The sequence below is a fragment of the Cnephaeus nilssonii genome (assembly GCF_951640355.1).
Source record: "Cnephaeus nilssonii genome assembly, chromosome: 8".
Taxonomy (NCBI): Eukaryota; Metazoa; Chordata; class Mammalia; order Chiroptera; family Vespertilionidae; genus Cnephaeus; species Cnephaeus nilssonii.
This window is the reverse complement of record NC_137079.1, coordinates 12317645-12341146: the sequence shown is the minus strand read 5'-3', so window position 1 is coordinate 12341146 and position 23502 is coordinate 12317645. Positions and strand designations below refer to the sequence as shown.

The following is a 23502-nucleotide window of genomic DNA, read 5'->3' as shown; positions in this document are numbered from 1 at the left end:
TTAAACGATATTAGAAATAAAGTCATTTGGCCTAATTTTCATAACCACGGATTTCAAAGAATACCACCATCCATGCCAGGTGTGCCAGACAACCCCATTGTCCGTTGTATTGCTATAGGGGCCCAGGTAGTATAAACCATTCAGGTTTGCAGAGTGACACCTAGTGGGAGAAAACATAAACACAGAACAATCAGACCAGAAAAATATCCCGACACCCTTGTAGTATTTTGCTAACAAATGATCAAAAACATCTTTATGAATTCTTCCATTTCAGACAAGGAAATATTTATCAGTTTTCAGAAGCCAAGATATTCCTACAACAGATGGAGTTTTAAAAAAACTGGTGGATTTTAGCACCATAACAAGTCTGAGGATCCGAGCCAGGACACTTGGAGCGAGCATATTGATAAAGAAGCATTTCTGTTCTTAACAGCCTTTAACAAAAAAAGAAAAACAAGCAAACAAAGGCCGAGCTTTGTGATTCTCGGCCTTGGCAAGACTGGCAGTGGGTAACGCAGCGAGGTGGGGCGGAGCGCTCTACCATTGCTCCCCGCCCCCCATAATTTGCGCTGACACATTTACCCATCTGCTGCCAAGACGCCACTTTCGTAATTCCAACTCTTTCCCTCCCCTTTTAAAAATCGCTAGCATATCAATATTTCAACCTCAAGGATAAGAAAACAAAGACTAAACCCACAGTTTAAAGTTTTCCCAGCCGACAACCAATAATCATTTGTCTGAGTTGCTGAGTTAATTTTTTACTCTAATATATTGCTCCAATCTGGGTAAAGTGGTTAGGTTATCATGCTTTTTAAAAAGTCTCCCTCTTCCTTTAATATCAATAAACTAGAGGCCTGGTGCATGAATTCATGCACGGGTGGGGTCTGGCCGGCCAGCCCTGATGAGGGCCAATGGGGGCTGGGCCAGTGGTGGTGGTGGGGGGTTGAGCCCGTGGGCAGTTGGCCCCAACTCCGATTGGGGTGGAGGACCAATAGGGGGCCGGACCGGCCAGGGGGAGGGACCGTGGAGGTTTGGAGGGCCGATCGGGGCCCGGATCAGGCCAGTTGACCACTGCAGTGTGCGCATTGCAACCGGTCGTTCTGGTCATTCTGTTGTTCCAGTCACTTGGCTTTTATATATATAGATTTTGTCCCTGGCATGGACTAAGAGTATGTGCAGTGTTATGAAATGAACTGCTGTGTATTTCTTTATTGATATAACCAATGAAAAGATGTCAGGCAATAGGATGTAAAGAGAACAAAGAATAGTTCTAACATCTATGGAAAGCACCCAAATTATATGGTTTTCCTGAATTAAAAAACACACAAAACCACATAATTTGCCCATAAATGCCAAGTGGTTGGCTTGGATCATTTGCCCACTTGGTAATTCACTCCTGCTGACCACCCTGAAAGTCGTCCTAATCTAAATAGATGGAGCTAATCGGAAAAGTACACTAAATTTGAAGTGTCAATAGTGTGCTGTGTTTTTAAAACTGTATGGAGTCTGGCCAGTGTGCCTCAGTGGCTGAGGGTCCACGAAGGAACCAAGAGGTCACTGGTTCCATTCCGGTCAGGGCACATGACCTGGTTTCTGGCTCAATCCCCAGTAGGGGGCGTGAAGGAGGCAGCCAAACCATGATGTTTCTCTCTCATTGATGTTTCTATCTCTCTCTCTCTCCCTTCCTCTCTCTGAAATCAATAAAAAATATATATTTTTTAAAATATAAATAAAAGAAAAATCTATGTGACAGAAAAATAATAAGGAGGAAGAGGTTGATAAAGTTAGACTACAGTAGTAGCAGGCATGGTAGAAGTAACACTAAACTTCTGGAATAATGGGCTTTTTCTCCAGATTTTCTGATTTCCCACCTGCACAGCCTTCTCATCTCCTCTGACTCCAAGGATGATGCAGGTTCCTTGGGGGGCCAGCCACTGAACGGACTTTGTCCTCCCTGAAGCCCTATCTTTAAAGTCCGGTAGATAATGTATTTGCCCAGGCTCACACGTCTGCCAGCATCATTCAGACACAATACAAGCTGAACAACTGAGCAGACACATGGTTTTGATCTTATGCTAATATTAACCGATGTAATTGCGATGTCTGCATATGGAATTCTGTTCAAAACTAAACATGAAGGGATGCTTGCAACTTTGTAAATTATAGGTAAGTTTTACATAACTTACAAGGACGGGGGGTTGGGGGGTGGGGAGGAGGAGAAAGAGAAGGTGACCAAAGATGGTTTCTAAAAGAACAAGAAAATTGCTAGGGAAAAGACTGTCATTGCCTTTGAGTCTCTAAGTAGGAAAGATAACGTTGTCTCTCTGACCCTTCTCACTGCTGTATGTGCTTCAGTTCCCTTACAGATGACCAAAAAGTAAATACATTTGAACTTTTAGAAAAGCAAAATCCAGAGAAAATACTGCTTTACAACTACTTAGATTTAACTTGACCCTACCTACAACTAGCTGTATCCCCTAGACCAGTGGTCGGCAAACTTATTAGTCAACAGAGCCAAATATCAACAGTACAACGATTGAAATTTCTTTTGAGAGCCAAATTTTTTAAACTTAAACTTCTTCTAACACCACTTCTTCAAAATAGACTCGCCCAGGCCGTGGTATTTTGCGGAAGAGCCACACTCAAGGGGCCAAAGAGCCGCATGTGGCTCGCGAGCCCCGGTTTGCCGACCACTGCCCTAAGACTATACAATTCTAAAACCTCACAATAGCAGATGTTCATAATGAGGACTCTCCTGATTTTAGGGAAAATTAACATATATCTGGCATACCTCCACTTTATACAGTAGATGATTCTTAAATGCTTTAAAAGTGTGATTATAACACAGGGAGCTGTCTTGAAACCACGTTGGGTGGAGAAGAGTTAAAGGAATTGGGGAGATCTGGCCTAGAGAAGAGAGAATATGGAGGAATACAGTGCATGCCATCTGGGCCAGAGCCTGAAGACTTACGTTGAAAAGGAATTACAATTACTTTGTAGCTAACTGAGGAAAACACTGGCAAAGTACAAGAAGGCAGATGTCAGGTTAATAAAAGCAAAAACTTAATACAATCAATAATGGAGCGAGCTTTCGGATTAAGTAACATTGCAGTGTTCCATCAGAGAGTGGAATTAGGTCTCAGGAATACGATAGAGGAAATTTCTGCATTGGGAGGAGCTTGGGTTCAATGATTTAATGAAAGTCACAGTAATTGAAAAGTATTATTACACAGAAAAATTTACAACAATAACATGGCCACCTCCTATGAGGGGGAAGGTGAAGAGCTACTTGGTTACTAAAAGGCCTGAAAAATTTTTTTCTATATGTAAATACTTTCTTTTTCTTCATGCCTACTTTCTTCAATTTGTGGCCTGCTATTTATGATAACAAATCCATAATTGAGGTTGCTAACAATTTTTTTAATTGATTTCAGAGAGGAATGGAGAGGGAGAGGGAGACAGAAACATCAATGATGAGAGAGAATCATTGATCAGCTGCCTCCTGCTTGCCTCATACTGGCGATCAAACCAGCAACCTGGGCATGTGCCCTTGACCATGACCTCCTGGTTCATAGGTCGACGCTCAACCACTGAGCCACACCAGTCGGGAACAAACATCTTTGTAAAAACAGTAATTTGATTTATTACTAAGACATATTTTTCCTGCTTTGCTAACATACACAATGAACGAATCCTCAAAAATACTTCATCGGTGAAGAATTCTAATAAAGATGATTACTTAATACCAGTATTACAAAAAAGACCAACATGACCTCATACAGATATAATGAATGCCCAACAGTGAGATACCATCAACGCCATTACACCTATGTTTATAAGACGTCAAACCTGTTAAACCACCAGCCCGACTGATCTTCCTCCGCACAGTTGCCTTCGTAGTTGTCATGATCTCTGTCCCATGTGCTGAATTTCATTCTTTGGTGACTACCCCACCATTGCACCTCCGGATGAAATCTCACTGCAAGCGCGTCTCCTGCTGTTCCAGAATATTCCCCGATATTCAACTCATAGGAATCCTGAAGGAACAGAGGCCATTTCTACTGTCAGTTGTGACTATTAAAAAAGTAGGCTTATGTAACAAACAAAAGAATTCTATCGGTATATGTATGTTTCCACTGACTTCGGGGTTCATCTTGTATGTTTTACGCATTAATTGGTGGTATTAGTTATTTGAACATGTTAGTACCTTTTCATCTCCAACTTTGAAATTTTTGTATTGGGCATAACGGCTATTTCTTTCAAAATCTGCAAGGTCGATTTTTAAAGTGTAGTCTCCTAGAAAAAAAAAACAACAACAAAAAATCGTAGTGGTTTCTTTTTTAATGTATTAGATAACAATGACTTACTGAGCTTTAAAAAAAATTCAGTCTTGCTCAGTGGACAGAGCGTTGGCCTAGTTTCTTTTTCTCTATATCTTAGCTTTAAACAGCCACATTTTAGAAAGGGAATTATTGCCCAAAAGAGACCATTGCCATCTGCATATTAGTTCTATTGTCTATGATTTAGAGAAAAACATTTTAGTGTTGTTTTTATTGTATTTCCAATGAATATGATATTAGGCAAATCTTACCTTGTGTGGTTAATAAGTGAAGATTTTTATTACCCAGCCAATATTCACCATTTTTTTGGACAAAATTTCCAAAGCCATTTTTGTAGTCATTCCAGTCTCTACAAAATTTAAAGTGAAAGCTGATTTTAGCGAAATCCAAATAGACCTTTGCAGTACCCAAGGTGTCCATACCCCCTTGCTCTCACACCCAATATTTCCTTGATTTGTTAATGCACTTTCAGTATTCTTACTTAGAGAGAGTGAGAGTCTGTCTAATTAGTAGAGTTTAGGACCCGAGAAAAGGGCTCACTTATAAATCTCACATGTGCTACTGCAAATAAACCCTTATGTCCTAATTAGCACACCTGTTAAAGTTCTCACTGCCATCAGAGCGTCTCTGAATCACAGTCCATCCTCCTCCATCAGACATGTCACAGTAAACGGAGAATTCTGCTGGGCTCTGGAGAGGTTTGATTTTGTAAAATCCACTGAGCTTAGATCCATCATTGAAAATTTCTGAACAATCTGTTTGCAAAACAAGGTAATGTAACATTTGTTACGTGTCTTTTTTTTTTTTTTAATAAAGGGAGCCTCTGAATGAGATTACTCAATACTAATGGAGACAGATAAACACATGACATAGATAATCAGATTTTTAAAATGGCACCTTGTACATTAGGAAAGCATTTCTTTTCCTAGTATTTAATTATCCTCTGACTCCCTGATATGATCATGAAAAAAAAAAGGAGTGAAATGCGAATCTGCTTTTTCATTTCTAATTTTTGTGGAACACAATTTTTAAAATGATATGTGTTCAGTTGATTACATTTATTTAAGTGGAACTTACAGATTTATCAGACAGAATAGTGGAACTTATCTCTCCTCTGAAGCTAAAATAAAAAGTAGAACTATAACACCAAACAAGTCATATGGGTTATCTTGACTTAGAGCATTGCAAATCATTCAGAAAATCTGGAAATGAACTCAAAATAGTAATCTTTTTTAAAAAATATGTTTTTATTGATTTTTAGAGAGAGAGGAAGGGAAAGGGACAGAAAGATAGAAACATTGATGAGAGAGGAACATATGGATGGGTTGCCTCCCGCACGCCCCCCACTGGGGATCAAGCCCTAAACCTGGGCATGTGCCCTGACCAGGAATCAACTGCGGACCTCTTGATTCCTGGGTCAATGTTCAACCGCTGAGCCACACTTGCGGGGATAAAATCATAATCTTCTTGTTATATTCTTACAACCTTCCAGTCTCATTAGATGTTTTACTAAGCCACTGACATTTCTAATAGTCCATATATTCTTAGATATTTTTGCTGAAAACTGAAAGTTTCTACTATTCTTATCTCAGCATTCTTTTTTTAGCCAGGGTATTTCTTTGACCATTCTTGTTTCTTAAACCACTTGAGGGTGAGACAAGTTAATATCATTGGGTCTCATCTAGGCTGATCTGTGCAGACTTAAAGAATATGGCGAGCCCTAGCTGGTTTGGCTCAGTGGATAGAGTGTCGGCCTGCGGACTGAAGGGTCCTGAGTTTGATTCCGGTCCAGGGCACATGCCTGGGTTGCGGGCTCAATCCCCAGTAGGGGGCCTGCAGGAGGCAACCAATCAATGATTCTCTCTCATCATTGATGTTTCTATCTCTCTCTCCCTCTCACTTCCTCTCTGAAATCAATAAAAATATATTTAAAAAAAAGAATATGGCAAATACGAAGTAAGCTATGGTTTAGATGCCCAGGAATCTATGTTTTAAGGTGAAGTACTGGTATTGGTCACTATCCAGAGATTATTTCAAGAACACTCATTCACAGACTCTTGAATAAAGACTATAATATGACATCACTAACTTTCAAATTTTACCCTTACTATTTCGTTAATTTCCTATCTTTTTAAAAAAGTTTTATCTTCCTGATTGGATAATTCTATCCTTTCAGCATACTTTTAAGTTTTTTCTTCATTTTCATTGTTTTGACACCAAACTGTCTACAACTCTGCTTTGTTACTAACATATACTCCACTTTAAATAGATTGAATAGGCAATAGGAATCAGAAGAGAAAGGAGCCCTAACCGGTTTGGCTCAGTGAATAGAGCGTCGGCCTGTGGACTGAAAGGTCCCAGGTTCCATTCCGATCAAGGGCATGTACCTTGGTTGCGGGCACATCCCCAGTAGGAGGTGTGCAGGAGGCAGCTGATCGATGTTTATCTCCCATCGATGTTTCTAACTCTCTATCCCTCTCCCTTCCTCTCTGTAAAAAATCAATAAAACATATTTTTAAAAAAGAGAGAAAGGAAACAAAGAAACTTGGTCACTTTCTAAAGCCCTCCCCAAGTTGAAACGAATCACACACTATTGCTTTGGTGAGATGATCATCTTTGTAATGATTTAAGCTTTGTTCACATATTTATTTTTGAGATTCAGAAACACAAGTGTTCTTGATACTGCTGAATTATAAAGAAATGTTCTGTTTTGTCAATTAAACAAGAGTAAAAACAATAGGGAAATGATTACCTAAAATTAGTTCCATTTTTGTTCAAAAGCTTACATCTTGTAGGCCACTTTTCATTAAAGAAGGCAGATTTTAACTTTCCTTGTTAAGAAATCTTTTTGCTTACATTTAACCTCCTACCAAAATGCTGAATAGTAAAGTTTCATAAGGTTGAGACTGTTTTCCAGGCAAATATGGAAATAATTAGATATAATGTTTGCATCTGGAAAACTTTGTGAATATGGAGTTTTCAGCCAACACTTCCTATTTGTTTTTATTTTATGCCAAGTGTGAGTTTGTTTGTGTGTTTTTTTAAAAGTTTCTTCTTCCTAGAGGAAAATGTTATCTACAACTTAAGATCCAGAGGAAAGCTTTCAAGCAGGGGGCAAAACAACACAGAACAACACCTAACATATAAATGGAGTAAGCGTCTGTAGCAAAATTAATTATATCAAATAAGGTAGGCGCCTGCCATGGGGAAATGTGACTTCCACTAACAGGGTAGGGTTTTCAATATTAACTAAAACTACAATTTTCAAAATGTTTTGAGTCACTCAACCCCCCTGGAGAGTAGGCAGGAGGACAGGGTTAAAGAGCTCTGTGTTCATGGGACTTAAAAAAAAAAAAAAAGATTTTTGGATACTTACATAATATTAGAGTGAAGCCAAGGCCTCCTGCCCCATTTGACAAACACTGCATTAAACTGGGCGAGGTGAATACTTTCTTTGACCACGCAGAAAACAGTCCATGTTGGAAGTTTGAATGTTTAAAGCTTTTCATAAAGGGACATGACAACCTGCCAAATGGGCTTTTCCTCTTGTCCCAGAATGGAGGCTGAGCTTAAAGCCGAGAACTAAAGGCATTAAAAAAGGCCAGCAAGCCCTGGCCGGTTTGCCTCCCTGGTTAGAGCACTGGCCTGTTGATGGAAGGGTCTCGGGTTTGATTCCCGGTTCCCAGTCAAGGGCATGTACTTCACTTGCAGGTTTCCCAGCCCTGGTGGGGGCGCATGTGGGAGGCAACTAATTGATGCTCTCACTAGATGTTTCTCTCTTTTTCTCTCTCTCCCTCTTCCCTCCCTTCCATTTCTTTCTCCTCCTTCCCTTCCACTCTAGAAAACAATGGGAAAAATATCCTCTGGTGTGGATTTAAGAAAAGGTCAGCCGGCCCTCCACGGGGCATGTTGGGAAATGCCAGAACTGGCTCTCCCACTGCCATTCTCAGCCAGGTGACATAAGAAGGAAACACTAGAGCCCTAGCTGGTTTGGTTCTTCGGACTGAAGGGTCCTGGGTTAGATTCCAGGCAAGGGCACATGCCTGGGTTGCAGGCTCGATCCCCAGTAGGGGGCGTGCAGGAGACAACCAATCAATGATTCTCTCTTTTCATTGATGTTTCTATCTCTCTCTCCCTCTCTTCCTCTCTGAAATCAATAAAAATATTTTTAAAAAAAGAAGGAAACGTAACAGGAGGACCTCTTATGGTTCCTTGGGGAGTGCAGTAGTACTCTTGTAGCGTGGGGTGAGTGGGCTCTCTTCTGAAAGCCAGGGAGAAAACATATACAGTAGTTCCCCCGTATCCACGGTTTTGCTTTACACCATTTCAGCTGCCTGTGTGTGCCATTCTGAGTAGTGTGATGAAATCTCTCGAGTCCCACTACATGCGCCTGGGGTGTGACTCATCCCTGTGTCCAGGTCTCCACACTGTAGACACTCCTCACCTGTTAGTCACTTAGTAGCCGTCTCTGTGATCACATTGATTGTCTCCGTATCGCAGTGCTTGTGTTTGTCACCCTTATTTCAGTGATAATGACCCCAAAATCTAAATAGTGTTGTTGGCCATGTGGATGTGCCAAACAGAAGCTGTAAACTGCCTCCTTAAGTAAAGAGGTATGTATGAATAGAAAAAATATAGTATGTATAGAGTTTGGCTCTATCTGCTGATTCAGGCATCCCCGGGTGTCTTGGAACGTATTTCCTGAGGCTAAGAGGGGATTCCTCTAATAGCACAGATAGCTGACATTCATTGAGCTGAATGCTAAATGCTTTTGTAATCATGTACATGTATGTTAACTCATTTAATCTTTACAACAAATAAACAGGTATTCTTTTTTTAATATATTTTTTATTGACTTCAGAGAGAAAGGGAGAGGGAGAGAGAGATAGAAACATCAATGAGAGAGGATCATTGATCAGCTGCCTCCTGCACACCCCCTACTGGGGATCGAGCCCAAAACCTGGGCATGTACCCCTGACCCAGAGTCAAACCGTGACCTCCTGGTTCATAGGTCAATGCTCAACCACCGAGCCACACTGGCTGGGCTCTTCTCTCTCTCTTTCTTGCACCACTCTCATTTTCCTCTTTTCTCTAGTTTTGATCACGCCCTTGAGATTTTCATCACTACTTCCTTTAACCCCCTCCCCCAGCCCTGATCCCTTTTCTGATCTAGGGGCTAAAGACACAGCAACAGGGGCTGAGGGTGACAGCAGCAAATTCAAGGGCATGTGGGAAGTTGCATCAAATTTAAATGGCAGCCCCACCCAGTTTGGCTCAGTGGATAGAACATTGGCCTGTGGACGGAAGGGTCCTGGGTTCGGCTGCCGGTCAAGGGCACATTGCCTGGGTTGTGGCCTTGATCCCCAGTGAGGGGCGTGCAGGAGGCAGCCGATCCATGATTCTCTCTCATCATTGATGTTTCTATCTCTCCCTCTCCCTTTCTCTCTGAAGTCAATAAAAATATTTTTTTAAAATAAAAAAATAATTTGAATGGCAAAGACTTTACATCCATCCTCCCCTAGGAAATTAGATCAGGAGAGAAATAGATACGATACATAAATCTGCTCATTTTTGTCGGGACCCCTTCCAGTTTTATACACAGTTTCTTGTGTAACACAAATTTACCTTTGAAATGTTTTTTAAATGATAGCTATACCGTGAGCACTTACTGTGTGGCAGGCACAATTCTAAATGCTTTCATTCATTTAACTCTCACAATAATCCTATAAACTAGCAGCTGTTACTATCCTTATTTTACAGCTGAGAAAATTGAGGCATGGAGGAGTTAAATAACTCGCCGGAGGACATACTGCTAGCAGGGCTGCAATCCATTCTTCAAACAATAGGCAGGACAACCCTCGTTTCAAAATAGACTGTTAATCTGTGTTTGGATGACTAAGAGCAGGGACATCCAGGGAGGGCAGATCCAGGCTGGTCCTTTAGGAAGATGCTCTGTCAACAAAGATCCTTCTAGGCTTTCTTCATTAGAGTCAGCTTCACCAAAACATGCTAATTTTATGGGTTGCCTGTCTGGTTTCACAGTCCTTGGGAGCTCTGACTCAAGGCACTTCTAGTTACCTTTCTTTATAAGAGTGTTACCTTTCTGGGCCAGAAGCTGATATCTAAGGCAATGCAAGGCGCATTAACTTGCCTTAATAAAATGCCATTGTCTCCGTATCGCAGGTTTAAACAACAGAAGCTTAAACAACGGAAATTTATTTGCCCACAGTAGGGGAGCACGGAAGTTCAAGGTTAAGGTGTCTGTATGTTTGGTTTCTTCTGAACCCTCTCTCCTTGGCTAACAGATGTCTGCTTTCCTGTTCTGTCTTTACGTGGTCTTTCTCCTGTGCACCCATATCCTTGGTATCTCCCTGTGTGTCCACCTTTCCTCTTCTTATAAGGACACCAGTCAGATTGAATTAGGGCCCATCCTAATGGCCTCATTTTAACTTCATCACCTCTTTAAAGGCCCTGACTCCAAATATAGTCACATTCACCGTGCTGGGGGTTAGGGCTTCAATGTGAAGATTGGGAGGTAGGGGACAGAATTCAGCCCATGAGGCAGGGTCATCAATCAAATGGCCTTCTGACCATTCTGGTGATCCCCTTCTCTGTGAATCATTTCTGTCCCCCACAATGATCGACCCACATGGCCCAGTGAGATCTTACAACTATTGCTTGTGTACTTTAAAAGACACCTGGAGGAAATCAGGTGAGCAGTTTTCTGAAGGTAACAGTGATATGGTCAGTGCTATGTTTCTAGGGGGGAATACTGGCCTCATGAAAAGGGAAGTCACCAAACTATAGAAGATACACATAAAACAACTCTTTTATTTTCCTAAATTATTTTCATTCCTTTTCCTTTTCTAAACTTTTATTCTATTACCTTACTTATTTCCTAAGGCACATCAGAGTTTCAGAGGGAAAAACTGTGTTAATGTACCAAGAAAAAATACACAAATAAAAACAAAGCTTGCTCTAACCGGTTTTGCTCAGTGGATAGAGTGTTGGCCCACAGACTGGAGTCCCAGGTTCGATTCCAGTCAAGGGCATGCACCTTGTGGGCTAGATCCCCAGTAGGGAGCGTGCAGGAGGCAGCTGATTGATGTTTGTAACTCTCTCCCTTCCTCTCTGTAAAAATCAATAAAAATATTTTTTTAAAAACCCCACAAAGCTCAATTGTAAGATTTTGCAAATATAATCTGCCATTTGCAAACTGATATTTAAACAATCTGTTGTCTTGATCTCTTATTAAACAATAGAAACCCTCAGATATTGAGCATTGATATTAAATGTCCCGTACAGAGATAACAGAGAAAATAGGATAAAATCTGGTGGAAGACATTTAAATCCTATCTAATAATAGACAAATATGCAAATTGATCATACCTCCGACACACCCACAAGCCACGCCCACCATCCAATCAGAGCGAGTATGCAAATTAACCCAAACCAAGATGGCTACAGCCACAGAGAGCAAGGTTTCCTAGGTAACAGAGGAAGCCAAGCTTTCTGCCTGCCCTAGCCAGGCCTAAGCCTCCACTCAAGCTACAAAGTTTCAATTGTAGAAGGTAAACAAATCAAACAAATGGCGGCAGAATGGAGATTGAGAGAGCAGGCCAGGGTTGCCGCCGGCAACAGGGGAAGCAAAACTTTCTGCACACCCTGGCCGGGCCCACCCGCTTAAGGCAACAAAGTTTCAATTATAACCCCAACACAAATGGCTGCCGGCCTCGGAGGGAGCCCCAGGCTTGGCTCTGCTCCAGGCTACAAAGTTTCAATTGTAGAAGGAAAATAAATTCCAGATACCAGGGCCTCCGCTTGGGTCTCCAGGGGGTGTGGCCGGCCTGCAAACCACCACAGGCCCCTCGCTCAGGCCACCCCACACCCCAAGGGAACCCCCACCTGATTCGGGACGCCCTTCAGGGCAAACCTCTTGGCCCCACCCCTGTACCAGGCCTCTATCCTATCTAATAAAAGAATAATATGCAGATTGATCATCACTGCAACACACAATATAGCTGCCCCCATGTGGTCAAAGATCCTGCCCCCATGTGGACACAAGATGGTTACCACAAGATGGCCAGCGGGAGAGGGCAGTTGGGAGGCACCCTGCCTGCAAGGGAGGGCAGTTGAGAGGGACCAAGCCTGCAAGGGAGGGCAGTTGGAGGTGATCAACCCTGCAGGAGAGGGCAGTTAGGGGTGACCAGGCCGGCAGAGAAGGGAAGTTGGGGGCAAACAGGCTGGCAGCAGAGTGGTTAGGGGGTGATCAGGCTGGCAGGCAGAAGCGGTTAGGGGCAATCAGGAAGGCAGGCAGGCAAGCAGTTGGGAGCCAGCAGTCCTGGATTGTGAGAGGGATGTCCGACTGCCCGTTTAGGCCCCTAAACGGGCAGTCGGACATCCCTCAAGGGGTCCCATATTGGAGAGGGTACAGGCTGGGCTGAGGGACAACCCCCCTCCGTGCACAAATTTTGTGGACCGGGCCTCTAGTTTGATATAATGCTTTATGTTGCTGGTTACTGGAATAATAAAAGCTCTTTAGCAAAACCTGAAGTGATCAAATGATTAGCATCATCATTGCACGTGGGTTTATATAAGTTATTGAAACATAAAGAAAAATGGATTCTGACCTGCATATTGCCTCTTGCCTCCAAGGTCAATGACACTGCTCTCCTCTCCTTTATCCAGGAACTGGATTTCCTTTTCGTGCAAAAGCTGAGCAATCCTGACCTGTTGTTGTTTGACCCGGGTCTCAAGCAGGTGCACCTGGGCTCTGAGACGCGCCTGCTCCTGGAGACAGTTCTCTAGAGCCTGCAAAGTAACGTGCATGTTGTTCTCATGGGAAATAAATGCTCCTGGTAAGTTGGATAAATTAACGATTCAATAATGTTCTGAAATTCCCATTCAGAATAATATTATTCCAACCAGGAAGTCGTTAAAACTTCCAATACTATTAGTTATTTGAAGGATAAGAAGTCATGGTTTATGCTAATGTGCTTGAACTAAAAAATGTTATAAAATAATCTGATGATTACGCTAAGAATTTTAGAGTCACTGTCTCCTTTGACCCTCATAACTATTCCATGATGTGGGAATGGGTTCGATCCTGATGAGGAAACTTGCTCAGGAATTCCCAGTGGGCAAGAGAAGTCAAGATTTAAATCCAGCTCAAGGTTTCTATTCTCAATCTCTACATGACACTAAGTGCCTCTTACCAGTGAAATTAACTAGGCTTTTGAATGACCTTTTGATATTAACACATTGCGCATCAGTAGTTTTATTGCTAGCTTTACCCAGTGGCCAGATAAGTTTCTATTGAATGAGTACAAAAAACGTTGTACAGCAGGAGGCAGCTGATCGATGTTTCTCTCTCATCGATGTTTCTAACTCTCTATCTCTCTCCCTTCCTCTCTGTAAAAAATCAATAAAATATATTTTAAAAAAAACGTTGTACAAAGATTCATACTTTAAAAAGATATTAGCTTGTAAGAACATGTAATAAATAACTGCAAAATGCAATGGGTATTTCATTTTAAGGCGTGCCTTTAACATTTCTGTAAAACACTGGGTAGTATGAAAACATGAGAATGCTCGTGATCCGCCCGAAATGTTTAATATGTTTTAAAATTATAATTGAATGCTTATGACCTTAGACATATGGTCACCTTTGTTAAAAGTGCTTAATTTAGACTCTCATATCCTTGAACATCTCACCCATTTACCTGTTGCTGAAAATTCTACGGGGTTCACTTTAACTTTTTGCTTACTTATCGTTTTTTCCTCAATCACTTTTAAAAGGGATGGCAGGAGCCTGAGCCTTCCAGTTAAGTCATTTATCTACTCTAAAAAGCCAAGTAACCCAAGAATATTGCCTGTGAGAGAGTTTATTGGCTTCTTTCTAAAGGGGCATCTGACTGGGCAAACCCTCCAAAGAGAAAGCCAATGTGGTGGGTGAATGGGGAAGGAGGCTTGCAGAGCGGGGTCTCCTGGGAAGAGGGACTGAGGCCAGGAAGCTGCAGTAAAGCTCATGAGTGCTCAATGCGGGAGCTGTACTAAGGGGGAGTGAAAAAAAAAAAGGACAAAAGACAAATTTTTGCCATTTTTACCTTGACTTCTCTATTTGCAGCCAATGTCATGATCTCCTGTGGTACATGCCAAGGTTTACTTCTGAGAAATTATCAATTTTAATGTGTAAGTGCTTCACACTACTTTTATATACAGTAATTTCTCAAGCAGGCATTGGGTTGTAGTCCGATATATCTCCCAATTTATATTTGCATCACTTCCTGTCCCTGTCTTTATGGGCTACCTTGTATTCATGCCATAAATACAAGGCTCTACTGTGTTCCAGGCCCTCTGCTGGGCAGTGAGAACAGCACAATTAGGTAGCCTCTTCGGGACAAAGGAAAGAGGTACACCGCTTTCCTAGGTAGGATTATGATGTAAATACAGAAGTGTAGCCTCACAACTGAAAGACACATCACAAGAGAATGGAGAAGGGGAGGTAGAGACCCACCCCCTCCGATTTCCTGGTCCAAGTCATTGACTCGCCCAGCTATTTCTCTAGGACTATTTCTTATTTGTTCTTGATTTATCCTCTTAGCCCCCTGAGTCCCACCTGTCTAAAAAAATGAACAGCAAAGACTTTTGATGGTGTCTGGAATCCCATGTTGCTTTCTAATAGTGGAAAATTGGTTGTGATCTTGTTAAATGCAGTGGACTATGCAACTTAAAAATAACTGAAGGGATTACAGGGCAAGTATGTTCAATCTGTTCAATGTTCATGAGACTGGACATACAATGTTAGTAAGCTTATTTAAAAGCTAGGAGTTTTCTTCTCCCAGGACTGAGTAAATGAGAATTTTTACCTTTTTACTCATGAATGGAGGAAGGCATGAGTTCATTGTAATTACTTTCAAACAATCGGTCTAACTTATACTAATCGTGTTCAATAGCCGGAAGCTCAGGGTCCATTTTAATGGACAGTTTTAAATTCCTAATGTTAGGTAATCACCCAAATAACCCCAGTAAATTAAAAAAGAATTTACTGATTTGTTGTCAATACTGATTTTTTACTTCAAAAACTTTTTAAAGCACGTGGTAAGTACCTACTATGTGGCAGGTGCTGCCACAAACCTTCCTTTCCACCCCTTAGTTAAGTTCTTCAGTGTCACAACTTACTATAGATTTTCTGCAAAATAAAATAACATGCAGGTCAAAGCAGGCATTACAGACACAACAATAGTCTTTTTACGAGCTTACCCAGCTTGCCTTGCCCGTTACCAGAGCAGTGGTGACGAGGATGAAAGTGAACATCTTTGCCATTTTCCCCATTGAAAGGACTGCAAGAACAAGAAGACTTTCATGAAGTTATTTTCTGTGAATTTTTCATGAGGGCAGGGTTAGGGTGAGACTCAAGACCATCCAGGAGGTCAGCTGCAGTTCCAGGTCACCTGAGCGTTGCCGCGGAAATTCTCCTGGACTTTGCCTGGCTTCCCCCACAGAGACAGATCCTCTCACAGTGCCTTTCATAGAACTGAACCTGTTCAACTGCAAATATAAAGGAGGGACTCGGGATCTGTGGGTGGTCCGAATGTGCTGCTTGTACACTGTGCTGAAAAGGCACAGGCTCTGTTAACACAACACAAAGGGTCTAGATTTTCGCTGAACTGCTTCCTGGTGTGTGGCCTCAAGCAATTTACTACAAGGCTTTTTATCTCTAAAACTAGAGGCCCGGCACATGTAATTCATGCGTGGGTACGGTCCCTAGGCGATCAGGGCCATCTTCCCCAGCTGCCAGCAGCCTGCTCCACTCTCTGCCACCACCCACCCCCAGTTCCACGTTCACCATTGGGCGATGGGAGCCTGCCCGCCGGGGAAAGGGACTGAGAGGTGGTCAGTGCACCTCATAGTGACTGGTCGAGTGGTCATTCTGGTCGTTCTGCTGTTAGGGTCAATTTGCATATTACCCTTTTATTATATAGGATGGAAATCCCAATTCCCACTTTGCAGGACTGCGGCAATTTTGATGTGAGATTTTAAGATACCCTGGCATATGATAAGTGCTAAATGAATAGTAACTCATTTTGTATATGGAAGACAGCTTTTATTTTTAAAAGAAGAAGAAAAAAGTTACAACAAATAGAAGGTGATGTACATTGTTTGCCTTAATGTCTTAATGTTTAGGCAAACTACCAAGGTAATATAAAATCTTTAGGCCCTATTTGAAATTGTGGAGGAAAATTCACTTTACCATTTCTCAAGATTTTTTAAAATCAATCTTGAAGTCATTAGTCTTAATGAGAAATTTTGCCCATCCTCAGAATAACTTCTGTATGCTGCCAGTGGTGAGTTTTTTTTTTTAATGTTATTATTGATTTTTAGGAAGAGGGAGACAGAGAAATATCAATGTGATAGCAGAACATTGATCTGCTGCCTCCTGCATGCCTCCCACTGGGGATCAAGCCTGCAAGTGCCCTGACCAAGAATTGAACTTGCAACCCTTTGTGCATGGGATGACACCAACCAACTGAGCCACACCTGCCAGGGAAGCAGTGAGTTTTTATACATTTTAGAAGCTATCCTTAGAAGGACAGAAATATCTGTATTATCTTCAAACAAATTGTAAACATATGGTTTCTGTTAAAATAAAAAAACTGGAATCAACTGACATTTGTTAGCCAATTTTTTTTTCTTATAGAAGCTATGATCACTAGGCCCTTTTAATGTGTCTCTGTCTCCATTTTTTATGTAAATGGTTCCTAAACTTGGCTATCCATTAGGGTCTCTGGGAGCTTTTAAATAATCTCCATGTCTAAAGGTGGCAGCCAGACCTTGGAATTTTTTAGACCCCTCTCCGAGTGCAACGTTTGGCAAAGTTTGGGAAGCAATCACTTAAAGACTGAATAGACAATATATGTTTAGTCTATGTTAATAAAGTAGGTAGTTCTTAGTCCTCCTGGGGCCAAACAAAATACTTACAGAATGGGAGAGGCATTGCTTACATCCAGTCACAAATAGCATGCATGACCTTCTTGGGAAACATTGTAAAATACAATATGAATTTTTAGAATATGTGAAATGTGGGCATTACAGAGAGTAAGAAAGAGTCTGCTAGATATAACTGTATAATCTTACTTCACACATGATTACTTGTGGCTGACATTTTTATAACTGTGTACCTAGAACTGTGCTATGCATTTTATAAACCTCGTACTTAATCTTCAAATAACTATACAAGGCAAGTACTATTATCCTCATCAAATAAATTAATTATAGATCAGAGAGGTTAAGTCACTTCCCTAAGCTCACACAGCTGGTGTTTGGAGGACCAAGCAATTGAGCTTTCCACCTTGAAGGCTTGCCCCCAACCTGTACTCTACTTGGCCTTCCTCCCTACATACATACAGCATGGGGCAAAAGTAGACTTACGTTTGTGAGTACGTGAAACACAAAGTTTATTCTTGTATTATTATATATTAACTAGAGGCCCGATGCACGAAATTTGTGCAAGGGTTGGCCTTCCTTCCCCCGGCTGCTGGCACTGGTTTCCCTCTGGTACCCGGGACCTGGGCTTCCCTCGCAGCCCGGCTTTGTCCAGACGGTTGTCCGGAAGGACGTCCGGTCTAATTAGCATATTACACTTTTATTATTATAGACTAGTAGCCCATTTGCAGGAAAATCCTGCAAGCAGCTGTTGTGGCCGTGTGCGCTGCCGCTGCTGCTGCCGCCGCCTTTTCGGCCACCACGCCTGCACCCGCTCGCCACTGCCACCCGCCCCGCTCTGCCCCATTCCACCCTGCCCCGCCCCGCCCCGCCCCGCCCGGGCTTTCCCTCAGGCAGCCACCTTGCTTTCTGCTTTTCCTCCCTCTTCCTTCTAAGGTGTCTTCAGTCTTCACTCCTCCCTCTCTCAGCATATGCAAATTAACCGCCATCTTTGTTGGGTAATTTGCATACTCGCCCTGATTGGCTGGTGGGTGTGGCTTTGGCTGGTGGGCGTGGCTTGGGCGTAGCGAAGGTGCAGTCAATTTGCATATTACTATTTTATTAGGTAGGATTATTGTATTATTTTCCATACATTCTGAATATCCCTGCTATCTTCAGGGACACAGGCTACAGCGAGGAGTAGAGGCCCTCTTACTTGGCCTTCTCCACTGAACATCACTCTCACTCCTGAACGTGGCTGTGACTTATTTGCTCTTGAGCCACATGCTTCTCTAAAGGGACTTTAGGCCCACTTGGCAGGAGAGGAGACAGCTGCACCGAAGCCGAAGCAGTCCTAGGGAATGGTAGCATCAGCAGGCATTTACTGATGACCTGCTATCCGCTCAGCACTATGCTAAACGCTGCGAGAGAATAAAACAGCTGCCTCAGCAAAGTGATGTTTTGAGGAAAAACAGGAAATAAATATTAAAACAGAAATTAAAGACAATATAAATTATGTAGACATGACACCATATGTAATTAAATATAAAAACTAAACTCTCCCAGACCACCCCTCAAGAAAAAATTAATTATTTCCTCCACTGTGATCACACACTATATTTATAGACCAATTAGCATTTATTCACTCAGTAGACATGGTATGCATGCCTGCTGTGCTCTAGGCACTGTGCCAAGTAATGGAATTCCCATTTAGTCAGCTTTTCACGTCTTTCTCCAACTGCTTCCCTTTATCCAAGCTATTTTGCTTAGAGTAAGATTTTTGAGGGCAAAGGCCACAGCTTGCTAATTGTTGTATCCCCAGCATCTAACCTACTTTGGCAACTCAGATGAAAGTGTAGTTATTGCCTCTGCAGAAAATATTCCCCAGGAGGGAAAATCTTTTACGGAGGGGAAAATGTGATTTCCTTGCCATAAATCTGCAGTCTGTTTATTCTGACGTACTTCCTCCTCTACCCTTATTTTGGTCAAGGGAAAAACAATGGGCTAAGTGCATTTTTTAAAGTAGGGGTTAAGGAGGAGGTAGGCACTTTTAGTTGGATTGAACTCATGAATTTATTTTTTCTTTCTCACAAAACCCTACTCCAGAGCCCCCTTGAGTCTCCTGAGTCTCTTTCTTTAGTGCCTAGTTGTTCCTTTCTTAATATATTAAATCAAACAATAAGAAATGACATATGTTTGAGCATTTTTGACGTACATAATTGGAAATTTCATGATTCAAATTAATACATATTGGTTAGATGGAAAAAACACACTTGAAATCATCATAGCCTTTTTGCCAAAAGGCGTAAGTTAAAAATAAAATATTTGCAGCTTATATAATGAAAGAAAACAAGTTAGTAACAGCCTGTTTTTATATGAATGCTGCCTCCATGTGAATACTATATAATAAAAGGGTAATATGCAAATTAACCATCACTCTGTCACAAAGATGGCGGCGCCCATAGCCACAAGATGGCGGCGCCCAGTCCTCTCAGCCCTACGAGTCCCCCAGTCCCGGGGGGCAGGGGTTGGCCACTGAGCAGGCAGCCTGAGCGGCCTGGTGGAATGCTTGCTTTGTTGCCGCGGCAACGAGGCAAGTGTTCCGCGCCCGGCCATGGATGGGCCTCTGGGCCGCGGAGAGCCTCTGGGCAGTGGGTGCGGAGTGGCCAGGCCCCGCAGAGAGCTACTGGCGCACGGATTCATGCGCAGGGCTACTAGTACATTAATATACATCAATTAAAATATATTTTAAAATTGCTAACACATAGCCAACATGTGGAATCTTATAGTTCTGCCATGAGTCAATCCTCAGGATGTCTATAGAAAAGAAACTACAGCTCTAAAAATATTGTTTTTATATCTATGTCTGAGTCTGATTCTTGCATAAGTAACAGTGTTGAAAGTGCTCTGGGAACTAGGAAACTATATAACATATGTTCATATTGCTATACCTTAGATTTGCTATAAAATAAAGGGCCAAAGAAATGCTTTGGCAGGTCTCTGCATCTTGGTGTTCTGAAATTCCTATCTCATTGGCATTAAGATAATCAAATCTGATTTTTCCCAGAGAAAGGAGGCAGCTTCTAGTCTTTAGATCCTTAAAAAATAAGACATTTCAAAATGTCATATACATCTTAATAGTCATTATGTTAATTTGACCACCTTTAGAATAGTTCCTGAGGCTATCTTAAGTCTGCTACAAGTCTGCAGTGCCCTCATTTCTTTCTCTCTTCTTGTTTTTTGTTTTTTTGTTTTTGTTTTGTTTTGTTTTGACCTCATTTCTAATTCTAACCACCTTCTACAATATTGAAGAAATGTTTAGGTATTAAGAAACTTGCTTTGAAAATCTGGTCTCCATCATTCATCAGTAATAATCCATTATTATTCTGCAAATAATAATAAACCAATAATAAACCATTATTATTCTGCAAATCTGGCTTGTGGTAAAGTTATATCAGATTATTTAGTTCTTTACTATGCAACTAGTTGTATTTCTTTTACAATATTTTTGCTTTGGGCTACTTCAAAAGTTTTAATTATTGTAAAACAGTTTCAATTGGCTATTCTTTGATGTACTGTATTATTTGGTAGAGTAAACTAGTCTAAGTCTATAAAGTCTAATTTCTTACCCACTAAAATTTTTTAAGTTAGTTGACTATAGTGGATTAAATTTAAGTTTGGAACGTAAAAGTTCAACAGCTGATATGTAACTTTTACGAACACAATTATAAAAGCATGTAAAATTTCAAAAAATGGTATGTTTTAAATGAGCTATTATGGAAAAAATACAAGATAAAAGACATTTTAAAGGAAAGGAAGGGTTATCAAAGAAAGCATATTTAATAAGTTAGCATTCACAAATGGACTGCACCCTTAATGTAAGACAGTTCAAAATTTACCCATGACATGGACTTAGAGATTGTTTATATGCTATTTTCCTCCAACTTTATTCCTTTTAAAAAAAATAGAAAATAGCAGTATCTTTACTTACCTCAAGAATTTATACTCAATGAAAGCTTTCAAAGTCTAAACGAGTTTATCCCCAAAGATAGAAATAAAGAAAAATATTTCTGAAGTTTTTACTTCTGAAGTGGAAATTATGAAATGCTCCATTATTTCCCACTTTGTATAATGTAACTTCAAATATAATCACTCACATCAAATTCCCACTCAATTCGCCCATGATGCACGGGGAATGGGAAGGAGGTAGAATTCGAAATCTCTTTTCCCAGCTGCGGAAGCAGCCTGTTCTTTCATCCACCTGACCTCTCTCAGTAGCTGACGGTTGTTTATTGAGTTCTGCGGAGTATCACATCTATGAAATAAATGAGCATTATTACAATTATGTCCAAAGCGAAGAGATGTTAAATACCTTGCTAACGTCAGAACCGAGTCAGACACAGCGCAGGCTAGGTCCGGCCACTCTGCAGGATCCTTTAACTGCATCAGGATTTGTAATTGTTTCTCCATTATTTGATTAGAAATACGGACAATGTTGATTCTGGCTTTAATCCAGAAACAAATATGTGAGGAAATCAGTTTAACTGGAAGCAAAGCTAAAAGAGGAGATTCAAGGACAAATCCCAATACTCTGATATTTTTCTCCTATTTGTATGACTTTTTATGAAAGATACAATAATATGTCTTCACAAAAAAACTCATCTCTGATTTTTAACCTCTTATTATTGGGCTCACTCAGAGAAGTTTTGTAGTTTGATTAACTTCAGTAATGCTCACTTAAAGCTTAAATAAAGCCAAAGTTCAATTGAAGCTTTGCTTTATAGTACTAATAATAATGACAAAGTTTTACCTATAAAGATATGAATTAAAATGTCATTTCAACTACAGTATAAGATTCTAAATTTTTCTTAGTTATAGAAATGGGGCAAGTTAATAATTGCCAAGATGAAAGGGTCAGTTTATTTGCAAAAGGATTCCCTGAAGGGCAAAATTGTGAAATTTATCTGTAAGCATCAATAATCTTCTAAACGAGTTGTTCCTTTTGTTTTAAACTCTAGCGGATTTTTTAATGTGTAGGAGGTGACTTGTTAGCTCCATTCGCCATATTGCATAATAGTTCAGACTGCAAATCCTGGTTCATCGTTTTCTTTTCATTCTGATGTTACTCAAGCTGCTGTTTGCTATTTGTTCTGTGATCCCTATTTCTTAACTCAGATTCCAGTAAAATACTGAAGTTATGTTTTCTCTCTGTTCTTTGTTGTTTTCTGGACTCAAGTACTGCGGGTGGTAGGCCTTCCCATTGAACATTTTCCTGTCATTCACTCAGGAAATTTGAAGTTCATCCAGGAAAAGGTAATCCTGATGATTTACTGGAAAGAAAAACAGTCAGTTAGGTTGAAGTGATTTACACACCCAGGAGAAGTAGATATGATACATGAATTTCATGCATCAGGCCTCTAGTGATAAAATAATTTGAAATACAAACCTATATTTTCCTCCTAGTATCCCTTTTGCCTTTTCCCCATTCAAGCATTTAATAACTGCTCTGCTCACTTCCTCAGAGGAGGGACAGTAATAACATAACAGTAACTAACATATGTGGCACATTTCTTATGTGCCAGACATGGTATGTTTAGCAAAGAATTCAGTCACAATAGCCCTATATGCAGGTATTGCTAATACCTCCATTTCACAAATGAGGAAACTGGGTAACAGAAGTTTAAGTAACTGGCCCAAGGTCACACAGCTAGAAAGAGGTGGCCAGGATTCAAAGTCTGGCTCAGAATCTGCACTCCTCACTATTAAAAATAGACAATTCTGTCTCTGAGGGACATTGCCTCAGAAAAAAAACCTGGAAAAAGCTCATCGAAGGGCAGAATAAAGGTCAATGTTCTGGGAAGGCATGCCAGAGACTGAACTTAACTGGGGAGGATGTTCTTCCTTTAGTCCTTGGCTGCTCGGTCAAAACATGGTGGAAGACTGTCATCAGGAAAGGTCAAATTTTCGATCTTGTATGATTGCACCAAAGGTATGAGATGAGAATGAGACCAGACATCACTGGCTGAAAGAAGTAAGATAAACTTTTTTTTTTTTTTTTTTACTGCCTAGGAGATGGTTTGCATGGGAAAGAAACTGGAAGTAGCTTGATCCTCCAGGAGGTACCAACAGATTATGCTAAGGTGGTGAGGACGTAAATGAAGGTGATGGCATTGAGGTTGTGACAACGGGGCTGATGAAGAGAGTTTGGCATCCAGGAGGAAGAATCAATAGGACTTAC

General features: G+C 41.0%; 1 protein-coding gene across 1 annotated transcript; it reads right to left on the bottom strand.

Annotated features, from left to right (window-relative positions):
* FGL1 (fibrinogen like 1) lies at positions 1-21699 on the bottom strand (the record flags this gene model as incomplete). Its single annotated transcript, XM_079779336.1, has 8 exons — positions 21637-21699; positions 15603-15682; positions 12971-13151; positions 4936-5095; positions 4592-4689; positions 4208-4296; positions 3850-4037; positions 1-160 (listed from the first exon to the last, which is right to left on the bottom strand). Exons 2-8 carry the CDS (start codon positions 15672-15674, stop codon positions 1-3), a joined length of 948 nt encoding a protein of 315 aa, XP_079635462.1. The 5' UTR covers positions 15675-15682; positions 21637-21699.
* Between the last annotated feature and the right edge of the window lie 1803 nt (positions 21700-23502).